The sequence below is a fragment of the Manis pentadactyla genome, chromosome 1, assembly GCF_030020395.1.
Source record: "Manis pentadactyla isolate mManPen7 chromosome 1, mManPen7.hap1, whole genome shotgun sequence".
Taxonomy (NCBI): domain Eukaryota; kingdom Metazoa; phylum Chordata; class Mammalia; order Pholidota; family Manidae; genus Manis; species Manis pentadactyla.
The window spans coordinates 5,992,459-6,016,853 of record NC_080019.1 but is presented as its reverse complement, the minus strand read 5'-3'; the positions used below and the strand labels follow the sequence as shown (position 1 = coordinate 6,016,853).

Here is a 24,395-nt window from a genome sequence, read left to right as displayed (position 1 = left end):
TCTCTCTCCATCTTGTCCCTCTGTCGGCTCAGCTCTCCAGGTGGTCCCTTTCTCCAAGGTCCTTTGTAATAAAGGCCATCAGCCTTCTCTCATGGCAGGTGCCTGTTCTGGCACCAGGCTGTTGGTCCCTGAGGGTCTTGAATGCTGCACCACATCCCTGGCATTGCAAAATGCTCCAAGTTAAAGGGAAAAGGGAAAGGGGAAACCGCTGATGCCTGGTCTGTGTGCAGGGTGCTCAGGGCAGAGGCCCTGCCCAAGACCAAGGAGAGTGCATTTGGCCAGGGCCTCCCTTCTCCCTGCAGCCTAAGCATGGCAAGCAGAGATAAGAAGGAATGAGTAGGGGGTTGTGCCATGCTGAGCCTGTCCAGCATGGTGCAAATGTCCTGTGACTTAGCCATTTTTACATCATTTCCCTGGACAAAGCCCATAGCCTCACAGACCCACAGGGCTGTAAGGAAGCCTGTCCTGGGAGGGCTGTCAGTGGAGGACACTTCAGGTGGGTCAGGCCAGGGAGGGCCTAGGCAGATATGTTCCCCATCAGAGTGCCTGACTGTCCCAGAGAATGCAGCATGAGTCACTGTGCATGTACACACATTACCCTAGAGATCCCTGCAATACAGGTACTTGTTACAGGGTGAACTGTATCCCCCCGACCCAAAAAATTCATAGGCTGAAGCCCTAACCCCCAGGACCTCTCAGAATGTAACTATTTGGAGACAGGCCTTTAAAGTGGTGATTAAGTTAGAGTGGCCATTAGGGTGGACCTAACCCAATCTGACCGGTGTCCTTATGAAAAGAGAAAGTTTGAACACACACAGACACCAGCTATGCACTCGCACAGAGAACAGACTGTGTGAGGACACAGGGAGAAGGCGGCCATCTGCACACCGAAGAGAGAGGCCTCAGGAGAAACTGCCCTGCCAACACCCTGCCCTTGGACTTTCAGCCTCCAGAACGGAGAGAAAGTAAGTCTCTAGTGCTTTAACTACACAGTCTGTGGTATTTTGTTACAGCAGCCTCGCAAACTAACACAGTGCTCTGATCCCAATTTTTAGATGAAGAAACAAGAGATTTTTTCAAAAAACAAACATCTATCAAGAAGTAGCATCAGGATTCAAACTCAGAGCCTGGCTCCAGTGGCCTTGAAAGTAGTAATGGACCTCTGTAGTAACGGATCCTCCAGGGATGGCCTTAGAAGGGCCTGGGTGAGGAGAGAGAGAGGAAGTCTAGGCACTTGCGGTGTGAAGGATTTGAACACTCTGCCAAGATAGCACAGAAAGTGCAGTCCCCATGGGTGTCCGCGAGAGGCCCTGGATTATGAAGCTAAAAACCAACTTTGAATTCTATGCTACCTTCCTCAGCAGAAAAACATTTAAGCCACAAAGAAAGAGGTGACTCCAGTAGAATTAACTGAGATCACTTTCCCTTTGTCAAGTGCTTGATCTTCAAAGGCCCGCAGCGTATTCCATTACCACGAGATGAGATGCGGTGCAGGACTTCCCTCCTCTGGGGAGGCTCACGTGGAAGATTTCTGTCTTGCCTGAGGTCAACCCAAAAGTCAATGCATTAATGCTGGCCAAGACCCAAGCCTATGGGAACCAGCTGTGGGAGGGGCCTCAGGGCCCCCAGGGAAATTCTCGGATGGGCTTGGGAGCATTTATGATTGGCTCTAAGTTAAGGCTTGATCACTTCCTGCATTCCAAAGATCAGACTGGAACTTGTGTAACACTTCATGTTCAGCTGTGACAAGTTCCAGGCAGTGACCGTCCCAGCTTGCTCGCTTTCCCTGGTGCAGACCAGGAGGTGGGGCTTGTGGCCGGCCCACTTCGCTGACGGGAGTCTGTCCCAGCCAGCTGGGAAGTCACCAAGCAGGAAGTCACCTGGGGGGCCACTCCCCTGAGAAATGCTTGGGAGAGAGGTCTGCAAGGTCTGATCTGACCTGAGGTCTAAGGTTTCCGGGAAGGGAATGGCCACACCTAAGACCAATGGAACAGGACAAGAGGGGCTGCGATCTGCAGTTGGACACCCCTTACCCAGGACGGAGAGTCATCCAGGGAGACCCAGTGTGGTGGTCAATACAGTATTCAAGGGTCACTGTCAGCTGAACAACAGTCAGGGAACAAGCACGTGTGGATGTCCCAACACTCGAGAAGCATGGTGACCGGGTGTCTGGGCAAGGACGGGCCTCTGAATTCAGAGGGTGAGGGTCAGATGAAGGGGAAGAATGCGGAGGAAGGCGCAAGGCAGTGGAGGGGTCAGGGCAGCAGAAGGGCCCGGGCGGCAAGGTGAGGAGGGAGGCTGAGACCTAGCCCCAAGCAGCAGGGACCCGACCCAGGATGCACCAGGACAGAGTCCCCCCAAGGGGCCAGTGTACGGTAGCCCCGAAACACCACCACAAAGGGAACTTGAAGGGGAAACCAGAAAGCTAGAGCATCTCACGGGGAGAACACCGCCCGTGTGAGCAAGGAGAGCTCAGAGCAGCTCAGGAGCGCCTCGAGGTGGCCAAGAGAGCGGGTCTGAGCAGGAGCGGGTGGGGTCGGTGCCGGGCTTTGTTCTGCGGAGCGGGGTGTGCACCCCCAGGTCCGTCACAGTGGCCCTCCCCCTCCCTCTGCCACAGAGGCTCAGTTCCTCTGCTCTAACACACGCTGGAAAAGCACTTAAGGAAAAGGGTCCGACGGACATGAAGCACAGAGTCAACTGTGCACAGACTCTCGGCCCCCTCTCCCGTGGCTCCTTCCCAGCAGCGTGGAACCATGGTCCAGCTCTTTCCATTTTACAAAACGTAGCTCCCTGGGCCCTGCATCCTCTCTGGGTGAGGTCCCACCTGTCTTTGTTTCTTCTCCTCCATCCTTCTCAAGGGTCATCTCCTGGGTCCCTTAACTCTCCCACCTCCCCTTTACTCCTGACCCCGACCCCAAGTGAGAGCCCTCAGGGAAGTCATCGGCCAGTCCCCAAGTGCAGCACCCAGAGGCTGGTCCCACGCCTCTTCTCCAGACTGTGTGACATCTGCCAGTTGGATCCGCTCTGTCCGTCACCTGTGAGCATTAGCTATGTCCCAGTTACAGCACCCTGTTCCTGCTGGGGAGTTACCCCCATTCTACAGATGAGGGAAGTGAACCTGAAGTTAGGAGACTTGGATGTGGCCACAGCCAAGTCTGACATGACATACTCACCTAGTTTGTTTGGCTTTACACCCCAAGCAGTTGGTCCCCTGGAGATTCCCCAAACCAAGAACCATATGCAACTGGCTTCTCATCTGCGTGTCAAGGTCAGCATCTACCTCTTTCAACCCTTGCCTCCTTCCTCCTTAGCACTGATGCTAACTCCACCATCTACTCTTCAAATTCCTGCTGTGTATTTTCCCCACATTGACAACTCATGGGCAACTCTAAGTCTCCTCTTTCCACCTGTCAAACTTCCCTCATCTTCCTACATTTTGTAAAGCTCAGGTTCATCTTGGAAATGCTCCCAGAAAAAGATTAGGCAGCTGTGCGCACAGCTTTCTAAGCATCACCACCTGTCTCCTGTCCTCACCTCCACCAGGACACCCAGCAAGGCAGTGCTGCTAAAAGGTACTTTCCCACCCAGGCAACCGGCGGAAGGAAACAGACCTGGTGGATGCTGTCCCTGAGCCAGGCTCAATGACACTGAGTAACTTGGCCAAGGTCATACGGGTCGTAAGAAGGCCACTAACAGTGAAACCACAGGTTATCTCACTCCTCAGTCATAACCAGCAGGCTGGAGCCACTGCTCCTGGCTTTTGAGACCCAACTGTGAAATTTTCAGTAATTTTGTGAGCTGGCTGATGTCCTATTGGAGGCTTGAAATAGGTGTACTGAGAATATTTACACCACAGAAATTGGCAAGTGCTACAAGTCAGGGCTCCCCCAGTCCTGCTAAGAGCTGGTTGTTAAGCATTTACCAGCACACCATTTGGCAGGATCAGCTCTCAAAAAGCTTGGTGGGCATCATCTTAAATTAGAAGAGCCCTGAAGGCTGTCCTCCACATTCCAACAGCACACCTCCAGGCAAGCCAGAAGTGAAGCCACTACCTGGCTATCAGGCAGAATTACATGCTGTACCTCTGATGTGAAAACAGCTAAGAAACTGATCTCCTTTTTGAACTTCCACTGAAAATACATTCACAGTAAATAAGGTCCAAGGGTTTTCTCTGAGCAGTCAGTCTTTTCAAAGTACTGACATACTAATTTTTGTTACATTTCTATATTTGGAGAGGGTGTGATCCCCACATGGGGTTACTATAGGAGATAACCTTAAGATACTTCTGACATTTCCAGACTGAACCAGGGTTTACATGAAATATCTCTTTATTGGCTCTGAATCCAGGCTTATTATGTCATCTGCTCATCTACTAAGTTTTCTGCAACACTAATACCTCCCATCTGTTGAACCTTGGCCCAGACTCTATGTTAGGCACTGGACATACAGGAACTCAATTATTCTTCTCTGTGAAGGTATCTGAGGTAGTGGGCCAATTTTCAGATGAGGAAACTATGGCTCACAGGCTAAGAAACTTTTCCATATCAAGTAGTTAAGAAATCATAGTACGAGTATTTGAACACAGGCCTGCCAAACTCCAAAACTCACATTTTGTTTTTAAACAGTGGGAATGGTATATCTCTCCAACCACACCCACAAAGTAATGAAGGCACATTCAGATTTATACCTCGACTTCTTATCAGTCTGGTTATCATGTGTCAACTCTCCGATAGTCTCTGTGAACCCTGGTGACATCAAATCTATGGGCCTGCAAAGCTGAGGAAAGCCCAGTCTGAGTGTCCCAGTAAGTGTGGAGGTGGCCACACCTCTATTCCATCTCTTGTAGAAATGGTCTCCTAACTGGTTTCCCTGCCTTTGCCTTGTTCCAACAGTCTAGTCACAATACAGCTACAGTGACTAAGCTAAAGTATGTCCCTTCATGCGGCCTTCCTGGCATGGTAGCCTGTCAGGGGTCACTGATGTGCAAGGCCTCTCCCCTGGGATGATATGCATTCCTGCCCAGTTGAACTCAGGTGTGGCCTGTGACTTATTCTGGCCAGTGAAACATGAGAAGTATGTGTGTCACTTCCAGGCAGAAGGACATTGATAAAGACCGGACAGAATTACTGCCTTTTTGGATAAAGGTGCCCACCCGCCATCGCAGACAGACCTAGGTCTCATCTTACTTAGGCTACAAGCATTCTCTGGAGGACACGTCAGCAGGCCACAAGCCCACCTGTTCCCTGACTCCTCCCCTTAAAAGGCCGCCAAAAAACCCGGCCGTGAAAAGCCTCCTAGTCTGCAAGAGACGCCTTCTTTGTTCCGCTCACCAGAACAGAGGTCCCTCTCAGGTTTAGCAATAGACCTGCTTGGACTGTGGAGCTCGTGCCCCCTTCTTTCCTTTCAGGCATGCTGCCCCAAGCTCCACGACGAGGCTGCTTTCCGCCCCCAGCCCCACCCCGTGGCCTGAGACATGCAACAAGCCAGAAGTGAACCAAAGTTGTCTGAAGTCCCTGAAACTGTGCAGGTATCCTACACGACTGCATGGCCAGCCTACCCTGTCTGCTGTGCCATGTGGCCCAGGGTTCAGGCACAGTCCTCATGAAAGCTCTCAGGGTCCTACACTGCCTTGGGGCTGCTAATGTAACCTGTCAATTCCCTGCTATTCCTTCTATTCCTTCTCCCACAGGCTCAGATCGAAGTTCCTTTCGTGACACCCAGGCTTCCCCTCAAGGCCCTACCTGAGACAGCCCTTGCTCACCCCGCCAAAGGACATGTGCAGTTGCTCTTCTGCTTGAAATGCCTTCTGCCAGATTTCCAAATGTCCCCTCCCTGAGATCTTTGCTCCAAGATCAGCCTCTCTGCCCAGCCACCCCTGACCACCACACTGAAAACTGCACCCCCCACCCCCACTGTCTCCTCCGCCTTCCCTGCTTCAGGTCCTTCCCAGCACTTCCTAAAGCCTTGCCATACTTTGTCTCTTGCTTGCTTCTTCCTTGTTTTAGTTCCCATGCACCCTGATGTCTGTGAGCTCCCCAAGGGGCAGGGCAACACTTTGCGTGGTCCTCCTAAAACTACGTGTGTGGGTAGTGTTCTCATGAAAGAGCCCAAAGCTATCCTCTGATGCTCAAGTGGCCCATAAGGAAAGGGGCCCGTGACCCCAGCAGCCACCACAACCTACCCCCATGTCCCGCAGTGTGGGGAAGGGGGATTCCCTGGGTGCCTCCATATGCCTTTGTCCTGTAGGAAGAAAACCTGGAGGGCAGAAGACAGAGACAAAGAGGAACTAACGCGTAGTGATGACGACCAACGTACTGGGCACTAGGCCAGATACTTTGCCTATGTTATTTCATTTAATCCTGACAATAATCCCATGCAATGTTGTTGGTGCCCCATTTTACAGAAGAGGAAACCAAGGCTCAGAGAGGTAAAAGGACTGTCCGAGGTTAACGCATTAAGCATCTTATTCTGCTGGCTTGTCATCGGGGCCCTGCTGTTGGAGGGCCTGCCCTCCCCACTTTTAGAGTTCCTAGAAATAGCAAACAATCGGTGCCTTTCATACGTAAACCAAGCAATCCTGAGCCCACACCCCAGCCCCCCTCCTTATCCAGCTCTGACGGTCTAGGCCACGTTCCCCCTATTCCAAACACCCCAGGGCCAGATACCAGATGCCCAGGGACAGCCCCTGTGCCCCAGGGCCCCCTGAAAACATTCAGACTAGGTCATCGTAAAGCTGTTTCCCCACCACACTGGCTCTGCCTCTGCATGGACCCTGGCGCTGCCCCAGGAGGCCCCCCGATGGTGTGGTGTGTCCATTCCTCTCTGTATCTGCAACAAACTATCTTTTAAATGGAAGTTGTCTCCTGATCTGTTGGCCTTGCCATGTTTAAATAATAATAAAACCTGTATTTTAAAACAGTTCAAGATTAGCAAACTGTCGGAGAGGGAGATTCAAACCCAGTATACCCAGTTCCAAAGTCCCAAGGGCCTTAGAGGGTTACAATGTGTAAAGCCTCCAACAGCTCCTTCAAGCTCCCAGTCATGGACCCATGACCTGTGCCTGGGTCCTGCCTGGGGCCCGTGTTCAAGGCCACGCGTGTTGAAGATCCAGTGGCATTAACACACCAATGACAGCCCTGCATGTGTGCCCCGGAACCAGCTGAGATCACCACCTCGCCTTCACGTGGTGCTGGGCCTGAAGGAGAAGTGGCTGAACAAGGGCTTAGCTCAGTGTCTGTATGTGGCAAAGTAAATGCCTAAAATTCCAGATATTAGGAGATAGTTATCTTGGGGGACCACATTCAGCCAGTAACACCCATGATCACCCATGATCACCCATTTAGCAGCCGGGCAGAGGTCCTCAATGGGAGTGATTTTACCCCCCTGCAATGGGGAGCATTTGGCAATGTCTGGAGATGGTGTTGGTTGTCACAATTGGGGTGCAAGTGCTTCTGGCACCTAGAGGGTGGGCAATAGGGCTCTGCCAAGCGTGCTGCGGTGCACAGGACAGCCCCCGCCAGCCCCCCGCCCAGGAGATGTTTCTCCCCATTCTAGTGTTGAGGCTCAGAAACTCTGCAATAGGCTATTCCTATTTCCTCAATGTTCTCAACAAGTTAGAAAACAAACTGTGACCCTGGATGTGTCTAATGGCTGGAGATTTCGGCTTTCTAAGAGTTCTTCCAGAGAAGGTGGATGTCCCGAGAGAGGCCCTTGGGGTGCGGACAGTGACCTTGGGGAAGCCAAAAGGAAAGCGTCTCTCCGTCTGCTGCCTGGGGGAAGAGTCCCTCCAGAGCAGCCCACTGTGAGCTTGCAGCCACCTTGGAAACATGGGGGACACAGGAAGGTAGCAGCCCTCCCTCTGAGGAGCTTCAAGGTCAAATACTGGTATTTCAAGGTGCCAACAGGAGGAAAGCCAGACCTAGCCCTCTGCTTCACTCGTCTCTTCTCTCTAAGATGCTGTCAGACCTATCAAAATACCATCTTCATAGCCGGCTGGACAAAGGCAAACTTCAGAGAGTCTAGAACAAATGTCAGCCGCTCAGCTGTAAGACTCATGGCTGCCCGGGTCCCAGTTGGCCGGGGGCACATGTGAGGAAGGCCCTGTGCCATCACTGCAAAGCTCCAGCGAGTCCAGCAGCAAATAGCTGACCAGGGTCAGTGCCCTGACGGCCCCAGAGTGAGTGCATCTTAACAGAAGCCGTGAGACGCCCCGGTAAGGACACGGGCTCTGGTGCAAACAGACCTGGCCTTGGTTTAATGTTTGTGAACCATGGTGAGAATGTGGATTCTCACTCACTGAACAAATACTCAGTATTCAATGAATTACAGATATAAAACATATAGGCACATCTTTGAGACATATGTAACACACACCCCCACACACATTACTGTATTTATATATCTATATCTAGGGTGCATGCATCTAGAGTATATATATGTGGTATATAAATACATATTGAATATGTATAACATAGAGTATTCTGTAGTATCAAAGCTGTGCCTGAATGTTACACTCTCTCTCTCTCTCCATATAAACAAACACACTATAAATACACTCAATTATATTTGAAATGGTTTTATTCCCATGTCACTTGTCCTCCCTGTCTCTACCACAGTGGGGGCCCATGAGGGTGGGACCCCTTCTGCCTTGCTCACCTCTTCAGCCTCAGAGGCTAGCACAGAGGCTGGCATGTGGCGGGGGCTCAGCACAGATGTGTTTAAACGAGTGTGTGCAATGCATTATTGCTGATGATCAGACATACATATACCATTTCATTTTGACAAAAGCCGGACCTACACGGTGCCTCATGAAATCAGGCACCACCGTGAGAGGGTAGGTGGTGGCGGGGGCAGGGGCGTCTCCCAGCTCAAGCTCGCCCTGCAGGTCCCTGTGGCTCTAAGTACACAAGTTGGGGAGAGGCGGGACCTGCTGCAACTCTACGATTCTGCAGATAGAAGAATGACATAATTGAATCCCAAACCCAAGATCATTGATTCACCCTAGACACCAGGTAACCACACGTGGAACCCCAAGGGTCTTTCCCCTCTAATCTCACAGGCCCCAGCACCCTCTCTGATCAGGGCAGGTACGATTAGTCCCAACCTACAAAAGAGAAAATGAGGCTCCGAGAGGTTGTGTGATGAGTCAGAGACCACCAGCATGTCAACAGTGTGGGGCTAGAAGCCAGCCTGCCAGCTGGGGCCCCCAGTTTCTCCTGTGACACGCCTCCATCGAAATGCTCCTCCAGCCAACCGGCTCCGCCTAACCCAGCCAGGCCAGCATGTGATCTGACCACCACAGAGAAATCCTGGGAGAAGGGGTACCATCCACTCCAACCCCAGGGCCGGAGGGCAGGGAGCAGAGGGAGCAGAAGAAATGGGTGGAGAGAGGCTGAGACCGGCAGCTCAGAATCAACCTCACCCCCTCACTGTGCCCTGCCCCCTGCCAGCTGGCACTAGTGGCCAGAGCCAGCACCCCCCGGGCCTGGGCTCGGTTAGCCATGAGGGTCAGCCCGGAGCCCTCCCTGGAGGAGGGCACTTGGCGGTCAGGGGGCGCTGGGTCTAAGTTGTGGCCTACCCACCAAGTCACCTCAACAGTGCTGAGCCTTAGCGCTCAAACCCACCACAGGGCTGACTTCCTGGAGCTGCTCTCTGGGTGAAAGGGCGTGACAAACGTCAAGGGGCTTTGGAGACGGTGAAATGTGCGCCAGCTTTTGTTGTTTTATTATTACCGATATGCAGCCAAACGAGCAGCGAAGGCAGCGGGAGCAGAAAGCTTCGGCCTGAAGGTGGCATGTCAGAGCAGCTAGTCAGCTCAGCCTCCTGGCTTTGGTTTGCCCGCTTCGGGTTCACAAAGTCTAGGATTTCACGTCTTTGAGTTTTGCCCATGGATGTCAAGAGTGCCGGCCAATTTGGGATGTTTCAGGGTGAGAACAGACCTCTCTGGGCCTTAAGGGTCACTGCAGCCTCCCCATCCTGCCCGCCCCCCTCCCGGCCCTTCAGAACCAGGATGGCGGGGAGGCGGGCAGGGAGGGAGGCAGGCTTTATGAGGGGAGGACTCGGAAAGCTGAGAGCATCTTTTTCAAGAGGCTGGGAGCCGGATGGGTCCTGTCTCCCACGGTATGGGACATGGTGTGGCTGTCAAAGCCCTTGAACTTCTGCCAAGTGGCCTTGGGTCCCTTTGCCTGGGCCACTGAGGCCCTGAGGGTGACAGCTTTTGATTAACCAGAACCATTGTCATCACTGTGGATGGTTCCCGTCTCAGTGCCTCTACTCACTGCCCAGCTGTACTGGCTGTGCTTCTGGAAGAGCTGTGGCAGAAGCTCAGGGAGGGCAGGGGACCCCGGTGGCACTCCGGGCACTGTCAGCTCCGTGGCAGCTCAGTGAGCGGTCTGGCAGAAGGATGCGGGGCTTTGGGGCAGGTGAGGTTGGCGCATACCTGTGTGTGGGCTGCCTTGGGCGTGGCCATTACCCTTTAGCCCAAATTCTCAGTGGTGAGTGGCCCTGGATGAGAAAAGCCTGCCAGGTAAAGGGATTCACCTGATCAGAGCCTGGCTGAGGATGGCAGCAATGCATTGAGGCTTCACAGTAGAATACCAGCCACCATTATTGGAAGGCTCCCTTTGTGCCAAAAACAAATGCATTTCACCTACTCCTGCCAAAAGCCCTTGGAGGCAGGGGGTTATAGGCTGTGGTTTACAAGTGACCGCCCAATGCTCAAAGAAGTTAGGGCCCTGCCGGAGAGGAGGCGGCTTCCCAGTACAGAGCAGGTGCGGGAAGCCAGGCCTGTGCGGGGCTCCCATGGCACTTTCTACAGTGCACAACAGGTGAAGCACCCTTTCTTCTGGGTGACAGTCTCAGGAGACTACCAAGGGGACAAGCAGAGAGGATGCAAAGGGCTTGGTTGTTACTGGTGAAGGGTGGTGGGGGTGCAGGAGATGATGGGGCCCCCAGTCACAGCAGGAGGTGGTACTGGGCCCCATGAGGTCACAGGCGGGCCAACTGGATGGCTGGCAGGCTCCAGAACGCCGGCATCTGGCAGCCTGGGTCACGTGAGGTCTGAGCGGGCAGGAAGGGCTGGAAGAGGACTCAGCTCCCCTCTGGTCAGCGGCCCAAATCCTCACCTCAGGTTGGCCCTGGAGTGAATGCCCCACCCCCAGAACTCCTTTTGATGTCCTGACCCATGTGACACCCTCCCAGAATGGAACAGGGCGCTGGGGGTAAGGTTTGTAGATGAGAAAGTTGAAGCTGAGAGAGAGTGACTCGCCCGCAGTCACACTGGAAGCGGAATGGCTTACAGGACTACCCCCAGGTTCCCTTCTCGGGGTCCCTTCTATTCTGCCCCCTCCCCAGGAGTGAGATGCGTGACCCAGGAAGACATCACTTGTGGAACTCGTAGGCTTTCCTTCCTTGGAAATCTTAAGGGAGAGAAAAAAGCTTTTGACGATCACTTAATTGCAGTCTTCCCCGGAGCTAGAAGCTCCCCTGAGGCACAGAGTGCGTGACTGTCTCTAATGTGAATGTCCAGCCTAATAATCAAGGACTGCTACCGCACACATGTCACCGAGATCGCCCCGCTTCTCCCTTCAGGTCGCAGCCTGACAGGGCAGAAAGCAGTCCCTCCTCCCCCACGCATGTCAGCCTGGCCCAGATTTGCCCGCTGTCATTGACGGCATCCTGGCACAGCAGACTCTGGACCCCACCTGGTGCTCCCTCCCCAGGCCTCCCCTTTGCGGGAGGTGGGGGAAGGGGAGGGCCCGCGGGAGATGCTCTGAGCTGGCCCAGGGTCTCTGGGGGCGGGGAAGATGTTCGGTGCTGACTGTAGTGATGGTAACGGCTCTGCGAATATACTAAAAGCCACGGAACTGTACACTTCAGATGGGTGAATTGTGCACACGCAAACTGTATCTCAATAAGGCTCTATTTCAAATACTTGCAAATTCTGTTTAAGTATAAGGTTTCAGTGTTGTGCTTACATGTGTTTTAAGAAAGAGGAAGCCGGCTTTGCTGGCCAGACCCCCGGCAGGGCTGAGCCACAGCAGCGGCTGGGGGGCCACCTCATGTCAGCCTGCTTGCTGCCCCCCCCACTGACCTCCGGGCCTTGCCTCGGCTCCTCCCTCTTCTTGGCCCACCTGCCTCCAGAACTCTGTGGGACTGACTCCTGCCCATCCACAGATCTTCATCACCTTGCCCGGGAAGTGGTTCTTGGCCACCCTAGTCAGAGCTGAGCACCGCTTGGCGACCCCTCCCATCTCTCCTTCCAGCTTTATTATTCCTCCTAGCGCTTATCATTTTCTAATAGATGAAAAAAGTATTTGTTTCATTCATTGTCTGCCTCTCCCTGCAAGAAATGGAAGTTCCATGAAGGCAAGGCTTTCTGTTTTGTTCACTATTATATCCACCCGCAGTTCCTAGCATCGTGCTTAGCACATAGTAGGTGCTTAATAAATAGTGAGTGAATGAATAAATGGCCCAATTTCAGTTACTGCTCAGGCTTCTGACCTTGCAGCCCTCAGAGCTTCCCCGAGAGGCTGCAGCAGCCTGCGCGGGCCAGGAAGGCGGCTGAGACGTCCCTCCCAGTTAGCCTTCTGTGTGCAAACAGTTCCAGGGGTGCAGCTGTGTGCAGCTGTTCCGTCTGCGCTAACTGTAATGAACTGATTTAGTTTGCCACTCTCATATTTTTTCTGCTGCTTTAAGAAGTCTCCCTTGTAAATACATACTACATTTTATTTTGCACTTAAAAATGTGTTAAGAAAGTAGGTCTCACATTAAGTGTTCTTAGTACAACTTTTTTAAAAAAGGACTACCTCTCTTTTTCTCTTGCCAGTTGTTAGGGGCAACCTTAGCCAACAGGCTCAGAACTGTATACAGAGTCACCAGCTAGATGGATGCACTCAAATACTTGCAAATTCTGTTTGAGTCTAAGCTTTCAATGTTCTGCTTAACAAGAAGCACTGGTAGTGAAGCAGAATGGGAGCTGGAGTTGGCTGGTCGGGGCACCTGCGGGTAGGGCCCAGCAGACATCTGATGGGAGAGAAGGAAAGGTGTCTCCTCTAAAGGAGCACAGGCAACAGTCCTGGAGAAAGACCATCACTGGGGGAGACAGAAGGGCCAGGCCTGGGGGTGGCTGGAGAAGGCAGTCGTGGCTTTGTGTGTCACCCTTCATTTCAGTTACGGAGGAAGTTGTAGAACAGCCAGAGAAGGGGTGGGTGGCACCTCGCACGTCCTTTCCCTTACGTACCTGCACCTGGCTAAGACATACACACGCGAGAGGCAGCCTGGGAGCTGACATCAAAAGCTGGGAGGCCTCTGCACCAGCATGGTCTGGAACCCCAGAGAATCTCCCAGCACCGGGTGACGGCAGCTCAACCAGGTGCAGGGGAGGAGGGCTCTACTCCCCTGGGGTTAGACGCTGGGCAGGGCTGGGGGCACCGAAACTCCCTGACTCTAGCCAGAAAGACTCATTATCTGATGTCGGATGCAGTGGACTGGTTGTTTTAATAACAAATTTTACTTTTTGATAATGAGAACACTGAGTGGGAAATTCGTAGCTCTAGCACAGAGCACAGGTGCCTCACTTCCGGCCACATAACCAGGTAACCGTCCCTTTGTGGCGGGCAGCTTCACCTAATTTTAACCCAAATCTGAAATGATCAGGTAATCAACTTGCGTGTCCCAGATTTACAGGATAATGGCTAATGCCCATACGAACAAGACAGGAAAGAGACCAGAAAGCATTTTTCACAAAAGAAAAAAAGAAATCTCCCAAGAGGAGATAGAGATGGAAGTCTTCCGTGTGGAGAGAGGAAGGACGGGAGGCTATTCAGCCAATCCAGCAGCTGAGAAGCAGCCCCTGGCCTTCCCTTCACCAGAGAATGGCAACCAGGAAGCTTTGTCCTTCACCAAGAAGGGACACGTGATCGGGAGACTGAGGCTGGAGGCGGCACCCCTACAGGGCAGGCGTCATCCTCTGGAGGGAAGGGAAGAAGTGTTCTTGGGGCTGGTGGCTGAAGAGAAAGGGACAGAGAGACAGGAATGAGCACCTGCCTTTGTGAACTGCTCGGATGCTGTCGGGGCTCTTGTTGGTAAAAGAAGGAAACGGGGAGCTGAAGTACAAGTCACTGGGGGGCTTTGATGTGAAAGGAGCCAGCAAGGGAAGTCAAGGAGGAAGAAAAGCATCAGGGAGCCTTACCCCAAGAAGACAGAATGAAAGAGTCCTGATTGGAACTTAGACTCAGCATTTGTTCAAAAGGAAAGTAGTATTTAAAGGAAGGGTTCATATTTCCTTGCACTTCCTTGTCTGAGTAAAGATGCTTGGTTTTTACATGAATTTGGTAGTAGAAATCTGTGGTTATTGATGGTTAGGTGGGGGCGGAAGAGAGACAGAGCAGAGTAATGGGACAAGGGTCAGGCCCTTGTAAAATCTACTTAGCCTGCATAAAAGGCCCAGTTTATTCTTTAACTTAATCCATTTGCTGTTTTCTTTTCTTCAAGCTCCTTAATCAATTAAGTAACTTTGTAAGCAGGACAAGAGACAGACCTCCTGAGTGTAAACAAACCTATGTGACAAAGAATGCTGAGATCTGGATCAACACGGTCACCTAAACAACCTTATTCTAAAGACAAAACTTCAAAGGAATTATGAATCACCTGTAGACATCACACCTTTTGCAGACACCTACCCAAGAGCCCTATAGAATCCCAAGCCCTAAACCCTTAAGCACGCCTCCTCTCTGAGGTTGCCTGCATTCCCATCCGAGTGTGTACTGTCTTATCAAGTAAACTTTCTTGCTGCATAAACCTGTTGCACTTCATTCCTGAACTCTTTTTCGTGACAAAGACAAGAACTGGCCAACCTCCACCTCTGGTGGTAAATGTCTCTGTCACTTTGCTATTTCATGCAGCTTTCTAGTCTTAAATGTAATCCTTTTTCTCTCTCTCCCTGTTTTATTTCAGACCAGTAGGGAAGTAGAAGTTCTCAGAACATACTCTCATTCCATCCAGTGCTCTGAAGCTCCCCCAAAATTCTGGGGTGATAGGGATATTAATTCTCATGCCATGCAGATCAAGCAGACATTGGACACCAGGTGATCCTGGCTTTAGGAGTTGGCAAGGGATCTGCCCTACACCGAGCAGGAATTCAATGAACTTCCCTTTTCCCCCCATTTTTCCTTGCTTTCCACTGCCTGCATGGGTGCTGACATTCTCCACCACTGCTGCTTTAATGAATTCCTTTCTTACTGGCACTTGTTTGACCTGACCACAAATTCTCTCCCAATCAGAGTCAACAGCCCTCCCCTGTCCAGGTTGAGGTTTTGCCTAGTGAGATACCTCCCCAGATGCAGTCGCCCAGCAACAGGAGGGCCTACCTGGGCAATGCTTGGGATTTGAACCACACCCTTAGATGCCATGCCACCATTTCAACTGCAGGCCCTGTACAGGAGGAGCCTTTTCTGAGCACCTTCCTTGCTGTGTGACCTTGAGCAACTCAGTTACATCTCTGAGTTTCAGCTTCCTAATGTTAAGTAAGGAGGGCAGGTTAGATGGCTTCAACTGACCTCTGCAGTTCTAAAGATTCTGTCACTCTAAATCCCTTTGGGAACTGAAGTAGTGAGGTTCAAGTTTCTGGATACCAACCAAAGGTGCCTGTCCAGCATCATGGCCCAGCATCTGCCCTCTGCCCACTCCCCACTCACGGGGGTTCTGGAGCACCTGTGATGTACATGGTGGAGTGCCATTATGAGAATGACTCACACCTGCTTTGGTCCTTCCTGCGAACCCTTTGCCCTAGGGAGAGGCATGTCTCTGGCGTGGGTTCCCTGAGCGGGGCGGGTCTGGGCAGTACCCACTGACCTGTTCTGTGGTCAGAGGTGGCTCTGCCTTCAAGGTCTAGTCCCAGCCCACATCCTTGTGGTGGTCTTGAGCTGTTGATCTCATCCAGGGACTTCTAGTCTTACCCCCTGAGTAAGAGGGGTGAGGGGGCGCACAATGGCTCAGGGAGTATCTAGGGATACCCAGGGTTTTCTGAGGGTTCCCAAAGGAAGGTATGCTATACTGGAAATGGGGGCACCAGGTTTTAACACCAGATCTCCTCTCACTAACTGTGTCTGGTCAAGCTCTCTCAGTCTCTGGGGTGGGATAGAAACTATCCCCAAGGAAAGGCCAGAAGGGCTGTGAGCGCATGTGTGTCTTTCCCACTAACAGGCATCCTGGGAGCTAGGAGGGCCCTGAGTCCCAGGCCCAGCCCCTCACCTCCCGGTCAGGCCCTGCTCAGCTCCACAGTAAGACAACAAGGCTTCTCCCTGAAGTGGCTCACATAAGATGCTATTGAAGACTGAGAATGTTTTTAAAAAGCCAGGCAGAGATTGCAGGGGCAAGAAGCAGAAGCATCATCTTCCTAGTCAGTGTAATTGCATCTAGGTAAACACATACACACACACGCTGCAGCTGACAGGTCCACGGTGCATGTCAGCCTCTGCTCCCTTCCATGCACTGACCTATTCCTTTAGAATCTATACAAGTTTGTCTCTGAGGTTCAGCCAGTCATTCTCGGTGAGGGCACACGCACTGGCACCGGACTGCCTAGGCAAAGAGCCACCGCTACCGCTTGTAAGCCTGCGGCTGCCTCATACATGTCACTTAACCCTTGTGGGCCTCAGTCTTATCATCTCTAAAATGAGAATAATAAAAAGTACTCACAGGGCTGCTATGGAACTTTAGTGGGTTAATCCATGTACACCTCCTAAACTAGTCCCTGGCACACAGTTGAGTCCCCCAGAAGTCTTACTAGCATTGAATCATCCTCACCACCCCCACTGTCCCCCACACTCGCTACAATATACCCTAGGCACCCAGAACCACTTCCTACCTGCCCAATCCATGCTTTCTCTGGCCTCCGTCCCTTGGCATTATAGTTCCACTGACCAAAAGAGCCTCCCAACCTTCTCTTTCAGGTGAGCTCCTATTCATCCATCAAGACCCGGATCAAATTTTACCTCCTCCATCATGCCCCCAGAAACAGTTGCTCTCTCATCTGTGCGTACCGCCAGCACTAAATTTAAAATGTGCTACACCAAATCATAAACTCCTGAAGGTTAGGCATCTGGCCCACGGTGTGTGCCTGACAGACGGTGGCAGGGTGGTGCCAGGGGAAGTGGTCATCAGAGCCCTATAAATAGGATGACTCCTGGGTGTGGGCTTCACCAAAAAAGGCAGGCAGCACACTCGACACTGTGTGGCCCGATGTTCATGCGGAAGCATCAGAAAACTCCACAAATAAGGAAAAGTGATAGAGCTACTAATTCTTGATCCGTCCTCCCAAACCCATTCCCCCATAGGTTCTCTCCCATCTCAACATACTCTGCTAGAAACCGCCTCGCCCTCCTATTACTACCTACCCAGGCCTACTAAGTGTTACTGATTCACTCCTCAGAACAGCCCTCAAATCTGTGCCCTTCGCATCATTTCCCAAACGCTCCAACCCCATAATTTTATCCATGGGCCTCTAACCTGGTATTCCTAGCTCGGCTCTTGCCCTCCTACCTGCACAGCAGGAAGGAAAATCTCTAAAAGCAAGTCTGACTGTAGAGCTTTCCGACGTAACCTTTCCCACTGCACTTGGCATGAACCCAAACCCCATGTAGGGCCCAGCTGACCAGGCCCCTGCCTTCCTCTCCTCTTCCTCTGTACCACTCTCCTCCCTGGCTGCCAGCCTCCAGCCATGCTGGGTCCCTTCACTTTATGGAACAAGCCAGGTTTCTCCTACCTCAGGGATTTTGTATATGCTATTCCCTCTGCCTGCAACACTGTTCCTGCTCTTCCCATAGCTGGCTCCTTCTGTTTATCGTCACCCTAAATGTCAGCTCACTGGAGAAGCTTTCTCTGATGCTCCTGCCCAAAGTAGGCTCTCTCCACCCTTAACCCCATGCATCTGTGGTCTCAGCACCATGTTTGCATGCTAATGGTTCCTGTTGTGTCTCCCCAGAGAGGTGGGAGATTCGTTAGGACATGGACCATGTCTGTTATACCCCCTGCTGCCCCTCAGCACATTTAATGCATCTTTGCTGACTGGAAGACCAGACCATGTCAAGGCCCCTCAGATGCCACACAGGTGCTGTAAGGTGACATGCAGCTCATCAGAGCCCCACAACCACCCCCGAAGTAGCTGTTATTCCCACCTGCCTGATGAGAAGCCCAGTCAGGAAACCGATGTGCCCCATGTCAGGAAATGAAAGAGGCGGGATTTACACACTGCTTGGCCAGACGGTTCCCACTACACCAGACTCACTTTCCAAACCCTGCCACAACCCAGAATACTGGCAAAGCTTTTAGCAGACACAAGGCTCACTCCCAGTGTAAATGACATGTCAGAATAATATGCTCCCTTTCTATTTTTCTGTTTATCATCATTTAAAATTTGCAAGAACTCAGATTTAAGGGAGAACCTGCTGAGTTGTCCAAATGACTCAAACGTAATATTTGTGTGGTTCTATTATTATTGCATTTTTCACTTGAGTCTGATTTTATGGGGGAATCGGATGCAGGAATACTGACTGAATCAACCCAGTGATGAGCGAGGACTGGCAAAGGTAGGAAGTTTGGCATGGGGCAAGATCAACGGGAAACTTGCTTACTAGAGAGACGGTGACCTTTCTAAACATCTACTAGTATTACTGGTATAAAGCGGACAGATGTAATAGAAGGTCCACTGAAGCAAGGCTGATTAGCCATGACCTCACTTGTAAAGCTTGCTGTCCAGTTCAGAGTGTAGCTACAGTAACAACTCGGCCAGGAACAACACGGCCAGATGCTGTACTAGGCACTTCGTGACCTGTCATGTCATTAAACGCTTGTCACAGCCTTCAGTGGTAGGTGCTAAAGTTATTCCCAGTGCAGCTAAGAGAGGACTGAGGAGCCAAAAGGCTCAGTAAGCCCCCAGAGGTCAAACGGCTGCCAGGTAGCAGCATGGGGGCCCCCCAATAGTCCATGCCGCCCCACTCCAAGTTCTCACAGCAAGATTCCATGTCACCAACAGGTCCCTTCCGAGTTCACAGGTTTTCCTTCCCCTTCTCCAATTTCTAATACTTAATCTGATTCCTTAAATGTATACACGTCATGCAGCTTTTTATGGGAAAAGAGAAGGAAGCATCGCCTATCATATAACAAAACAGTCTGGGGAAGAGCAGACCTTCTAGAAGTTCAACAGGAGGAGAATGCCAAGCCCCGGCATCTGGCTCTATGGCAGCAGGTTTCCTTCCCTCCCGTCTCTGACTAACGCTGCAGACCCCATCCCTGTCTTGGGGATTCACAACCCAGTGGCTAAGACCACCACTGACCTTTGTTTAGCACAGCAGTTCCAAATGTATTTTGAGAAACATCTGTTCCACACTCCAAACAAATGTGGGGAAATGCTCACGGCCTCTCAGCTGCTGGCGCTAGAAGAGGGGCACACGGAGGGACAGCCGAGGGAGCTCACCTGGGGGCTGAGGTGGCACAGCAGCAGGGGCCTGCCAGCCTCTCCAAGGTCCCTACTCATGGAAGCAGCCCACAGCCCAGGGGGCTCCCAACCCAGCAGGACTCGTGGCAGCAATGTCTGCTGCCCCTTGGGTTTCCTCCCCAGGGAATCCTATCCAGCCTCTCTGTTTATAATCTGAGAAACTGGTAGAAAGGACAAGCCCAGGAAAGAGGCCGGGACTGGGGTAACCACAGGGCTGAAGGCGGGAGCAGGATCTCCCTAGGACCCGACCCACACCTCTCACCCCTGAGCCCCAGAAATGACAGACACACCCCCTTAGGTGCCTGAGGAGCTCAACAGTTTACAAAGCCATCTCTGTACATTACATCTCATTGCATCTCCCTAAAATCGGCTATCGTCTCCTGCTCTGAGGGTAGGCTCGGCATGAACACTCCAAGGGCAGGAAGGGGGCCTGGCACTCTCAGGGCTTGTAGGGAAGGCTGCACGTTTCAGACACAGCGCTGTGATGCCGGTTTCCCCAGATCAATCACCAGTGATTCTCTTGGTGCTGACGACAAAGGATGCACACTGTCGTCTGGGGCCTGGAGAAGCAGGGACTCCCGTGGGCAGCCATCCCACCAGCTTGTGGCCCAGGCAGATGCCCTGAAGACCAGGCACTCATGAGGGTGCCCGTGCTCCCTAATTCTTCCTGATGCCAGTGGAGATGGGTGTGTGAATGGTGTGTGTGCCCAAAGGCCAAGGGGAGACCAGAGCACACTGTCTGCCCTGCTTCCTTGGTGGGGCTTCCTGCTCTGCACGTCCCGGCTGGAGCGAGACATCTATTCAGCTCCTCCTAGCTCCCTTCCAGGCCCGGAGGCTGGCGCTGCAGGCCCACCGGCCTCTGGCTCCCAGCAGCTGTATGCCCCGGGGCCATGGGGTCTGTTCCTGACAGTGGGGCTGCTTCCCGGGTTCCCAGAGGGCAGAGGCTTGGCCTGCCTCCTGCTGGCAGCTGGGCTCCCACAGGCTGGTCCTATGGGGGGAGAGGAGGGACAGGGGCCCAGGGCAGGCTCCCCACGTGTCTCTTTGCTTCCGTGGGGTGTCAGCAGGGCCTCGGCCTGTGCTGTCTGGGGGGAGGGAGCTGCTCTGAGGCCCGTTGCCCTTGGGGGCGCTTTGAGCTGGGCTGTCCTGGCTGGGGGTGGGCAGGCGGCTTCCCCTGCGAGCACAGTCCCCATGGGGCCGGGAGCATACCCGCAGCACAGCTGGGCTCAGAACCAGGTCTCCAGGCTCTACAGGCCGGGATGGAGCTCACCAGCCTGAACAGCTCAGTCTTCCCCGACTGGCCTTTAAAGATTAAATTCCCTTTCCGCACAAGCAAGGGGGAAGGTTTGCAAAGGGCCGGCCGTGTGGATAGGCAGGGAGGGGAAGCTGTTTGGCGAAAGGCCGCTTGTCTGCCTGGGAAGTGGGGGGGTCACAGTGGTGAGCCCCCCAGCAGGTGTCCCGGCACACGTGGCACTGAGGGCCCTCTGGGGCACCCGGGCTGCCGCAGGACCACAGTAAGGACCCAGGAGGCCAGGAGACCCACTGGCCGGGGAGCCGCAGGGCACAGAGCGCAGCCCCCCCGTGCCCCAGCTCGTACACACTCACCCCTGCTGGATCAGGGACCTCTATGCTGAGTCTCTTCAGAAACACCTTGGCTTGGATATTCCCACTAACAGGAAGCTCACTACCTCATGGGAGCCTCTCTGTCACTGGAAGGCTCCAGCGGCTTGAAATGTCTCCGGATTAAATCACTGCCAGTCTCCTATAGCTCCTCCACCCTCGGAGATGATGGCTCTCCCCACCCCCACCCCCCACCCCCAGCAGCCCTTCCAATACTAGGATTCGTGTGTCCCAAGCCCTCCCCAGACTAAACATCGCAGTGTCCCCAAGTGTTATGATTTCCAGCCTCGCCCGGTCCCAGCCCTCCTCCCGCGCTGGAGCTCCAGGCCCCTGACACCTGCGCTGGGCCGCAGCCCTGGCACTGGCGGGCTGCTCTGCCCTCCCGTGCCCAGGGTGAGGCTCCGCCGAGACCAGAGACTTCTAGCCCTGGAAGGCTTCTCAGCAACCGGCGGTGCCTGGAGACTTCTGCTGCCAGACAGGCCAGAGCTGTTGGGAGGGGGCTCTGGGGCCCCCAGGGTTCCCTGGAGACCAGCTGGGGCCACAGGATCCCAGAGGGGAGGGGGGCCTTGGGCAGGGGTGTGCCCGGCCTGGACCCCCACTCCCATCTCTCTGGAATGGGGCTCACTGAGCCTGTTGTAAATGGGGCTCCACAAGCTTTAGTTTGGAGCAACAGCTCTAAAATGCCCACACCTGCTGGCACTGCCCGTATCACGTCCTCTTTTGGTCATGTGCTATGAGGGCTGCCTCCCCCGTCCGGTACATGGGCAGACACCTCAGCTCAGAGCAGCGCCTAAGAAAAGAAGCTGCTCCCCTGGATCGGGAGACCCGGGGCCCTCTGCTCTGCGGTTCCCAGGGCCATCTGAGCCCCTGGCTCTGCAGTTTATATGAGCACAGTGGTCAGCAGCAGGCAGAGCTCGCTTGCACCTGGAAATGCCTGTGTCTCTCGTGCAATCCTGCTGTGGGCTGGGTCACCATCGCACACAGGCCTGGGCATCGGGAGGCCTCAGGGACCATGGTGGGCGATGCCCATGGCGTGTGCCAGGCCCCGAGTGTGCACGGGGCAGCCACCGGCAGTCCCCAAATGGAGGGCCTCCCAGGCCGGCAGGGCGGGGGCACTCACAGGGCAGCGTCTCGGCGCTGTTCTTCTGGATCATTATGCAGAGCTGTAGCACCAGTTGGGGGGCGCTCTCCAGAAACGTCTCCAGGAGGCGCAACATGTTGACGTCTGCATATTCGTACATCATAGCCCAGTAGAAGCGTCGCTGGTGTTCCTTCCGCCGCTGGCTCTGAATCCCCAAGTACATGGTGCGGATGTACCTGCCGGGGGAGACGGGACAGAACAGAGAGGGTGGGCGGGGGCGGGGGCTAGGGAGGGCCGTGCCCTCCGCCAAAGCCCAGAGCCACCTGTGCCCGCGTCCCCTCCTTCACTCTGAGGTTTTTCAGAGGCTCATACCGGCTCGCAGGGTTCTCCCAGCCCCAGGACAGGGTGCTAAGTCTTCAGGGTGGGGGTGGGAGTGAGGAGAGACAGGCCCGGGAAGGGGTCCTAGGCAAGTCCCTAAGCAAGCCGTCCCCTTCTGGGTATGTAAACTGTGAAATGAAAGAGTTGGATCACATGATCTCTCAAAGCTGCTGAAGCATTACAGGTGAGCCCCGAGCCCAGGCGGGCTTGCTCAGGCTCCGGGGCCCAGGGGGAACATTCCAGCGGGGTTTTGTCCGCCAGTGCACAGCCCTGCCCCCTCTCTGGAGGAGGAAGGGAAGGGGAATTAGCACTTGAGAAGCTCCTCCCAAGCAACACTGGCTGACTGTCCTTAAGCCGCCTGCGTCTCCGGAAACAGGCAGGTGTGATTCCCGCGTGGGACAGACAGGCTCACTTGCATGGCTCCATAGCTGGAGGGTGGCGCGACTGGGAGCTGCCCCAGGCGGTGGGACACGGCAGCTTGTGCACGCCCACCCCCACCGGAGGGAGACACAGCCTGCGATGAGGCCTCTGTCCGGGTGTGGCCCAGGACACACACACAGATGCACTGACCCCGTCCCATCGGAAGGGAAAATGGGCAAAGGAAGTAGGTACAGGTGGAGGGCATGGGCTCTGGGCTCAAAGCCCAGCTCTGCCATTTGTAATTGTGGGGCCTTGGGCTAATCACTCCAGCTGTGCCTCCTCGTCATCCTTCTTTAACACGAGGAAGAACTGTAGCCTCGCGGGGTCGCTGGGGAGGTTAGGGAGCGTGCGCGGTGGGGGCACAGCCTGGGTCTGTGACGCGAAACCTCCGCACCTTGCTTTTAAGTGAACTTTGGAAGCAGCAGTCAGAAGGAAGATTAAGGAGCCCACCTAAGTCAGACAGCAACCCCTCAGGCTGGGCCAGGGCCAGAGGAGCGGGCGGCGCCGGGCCCAAGGCAGGCTCAGAAAGCACGCTTTTTGGGCCACTGAGGACCAAGAACGTGAACCGTAAACAGGGGCCGGGACAGCACCACATGGGCGTCCCTGCCCAGCTCCTGGGAATGTGCCCCACTGTGCCTCCTAAAGGCTGAGCCCGGATCACAGAGGCTCTGATCTGAGAACATGCCCTTCTTCACACAGCAGCCGAGCCCTCAGAAACAATACGCGCAGTCACACCAGCCCCCTTCTTCCAGTGCCCCCAGGATTTCCTGTAACAGGATGAAATCCAAACTCTCTCCCTTGGTTCCTGGGACCCTGCCTGCCCCTCCAGGCCCACCTCCTTTCTCCTGTCTGTCTCTCTTGGAGCCCGTGACCTTGTCTACTGTTCACACCACCTCCCCATGCGCCTGCGGATACAGAAGGGAGACTTCTGTCATCCGGGGCTGAGGAGTCCTGGCGGGACAACACTGTCCCAGCACTGCCAAGGTGACTCATGCCCACGTTTGCTGCAAAGTTATGCGAGGCCTCATAAGGCAGGTCACAGAGAGGGCATGTGGCCTCCCTGGAAGGAACGGGAGAAGCAAGGCACTGCCCGAGACCTGCTACAGAAGCAAAGACACAGAAGCAAACCCTTGTAAAACAATGTGAAGCTGTAGGGTGGTGCTCCCCCCATGCCAAAATGGGGCCCTCCCTCCAGAGGGCTGATTAAGGAGGGAACCCAGGGATGAGGAGCACTCCAGGGTCCCCCCCAGTGTGCTCTGCAGAACCGCCAGTGTGACCTAGAACACGCCAGCAACAGCGGACACCGTCTGGCACCTGACAGACAGCACGGTTGCTGTCCCCCTAGATTCCTAAGAGCCTTCGGTGACCAGCCCTGATAAGACCCACCCAGGGGAGCAGGCTGAC

At 53.9% G+C, this 24,395-nt stretch overlaps 1 protein-coding gene across 1 annotated transcript in view; it reads right to left on the bottom strand.

Moving 5' to 3' along the window:
- The window catches only part of XKR6 (XK related 6), a 225,412-nt gene that overhangs the window by 5,497 nt on the left and 195,520 nt on the right, over window positions 1-24,395 (bottom strand). Inside the window, exon 2 of the mRNA XM_036888932.2 lies at window positions 22,233-22,429. Coding sequence (XP_036744827.1) covers window positions 22,233-22,429 — 197 coding nt within the window. The remainder of the gene's footprint in view (window positions 1-22,232; window positions 22,430-24,395) is intronic.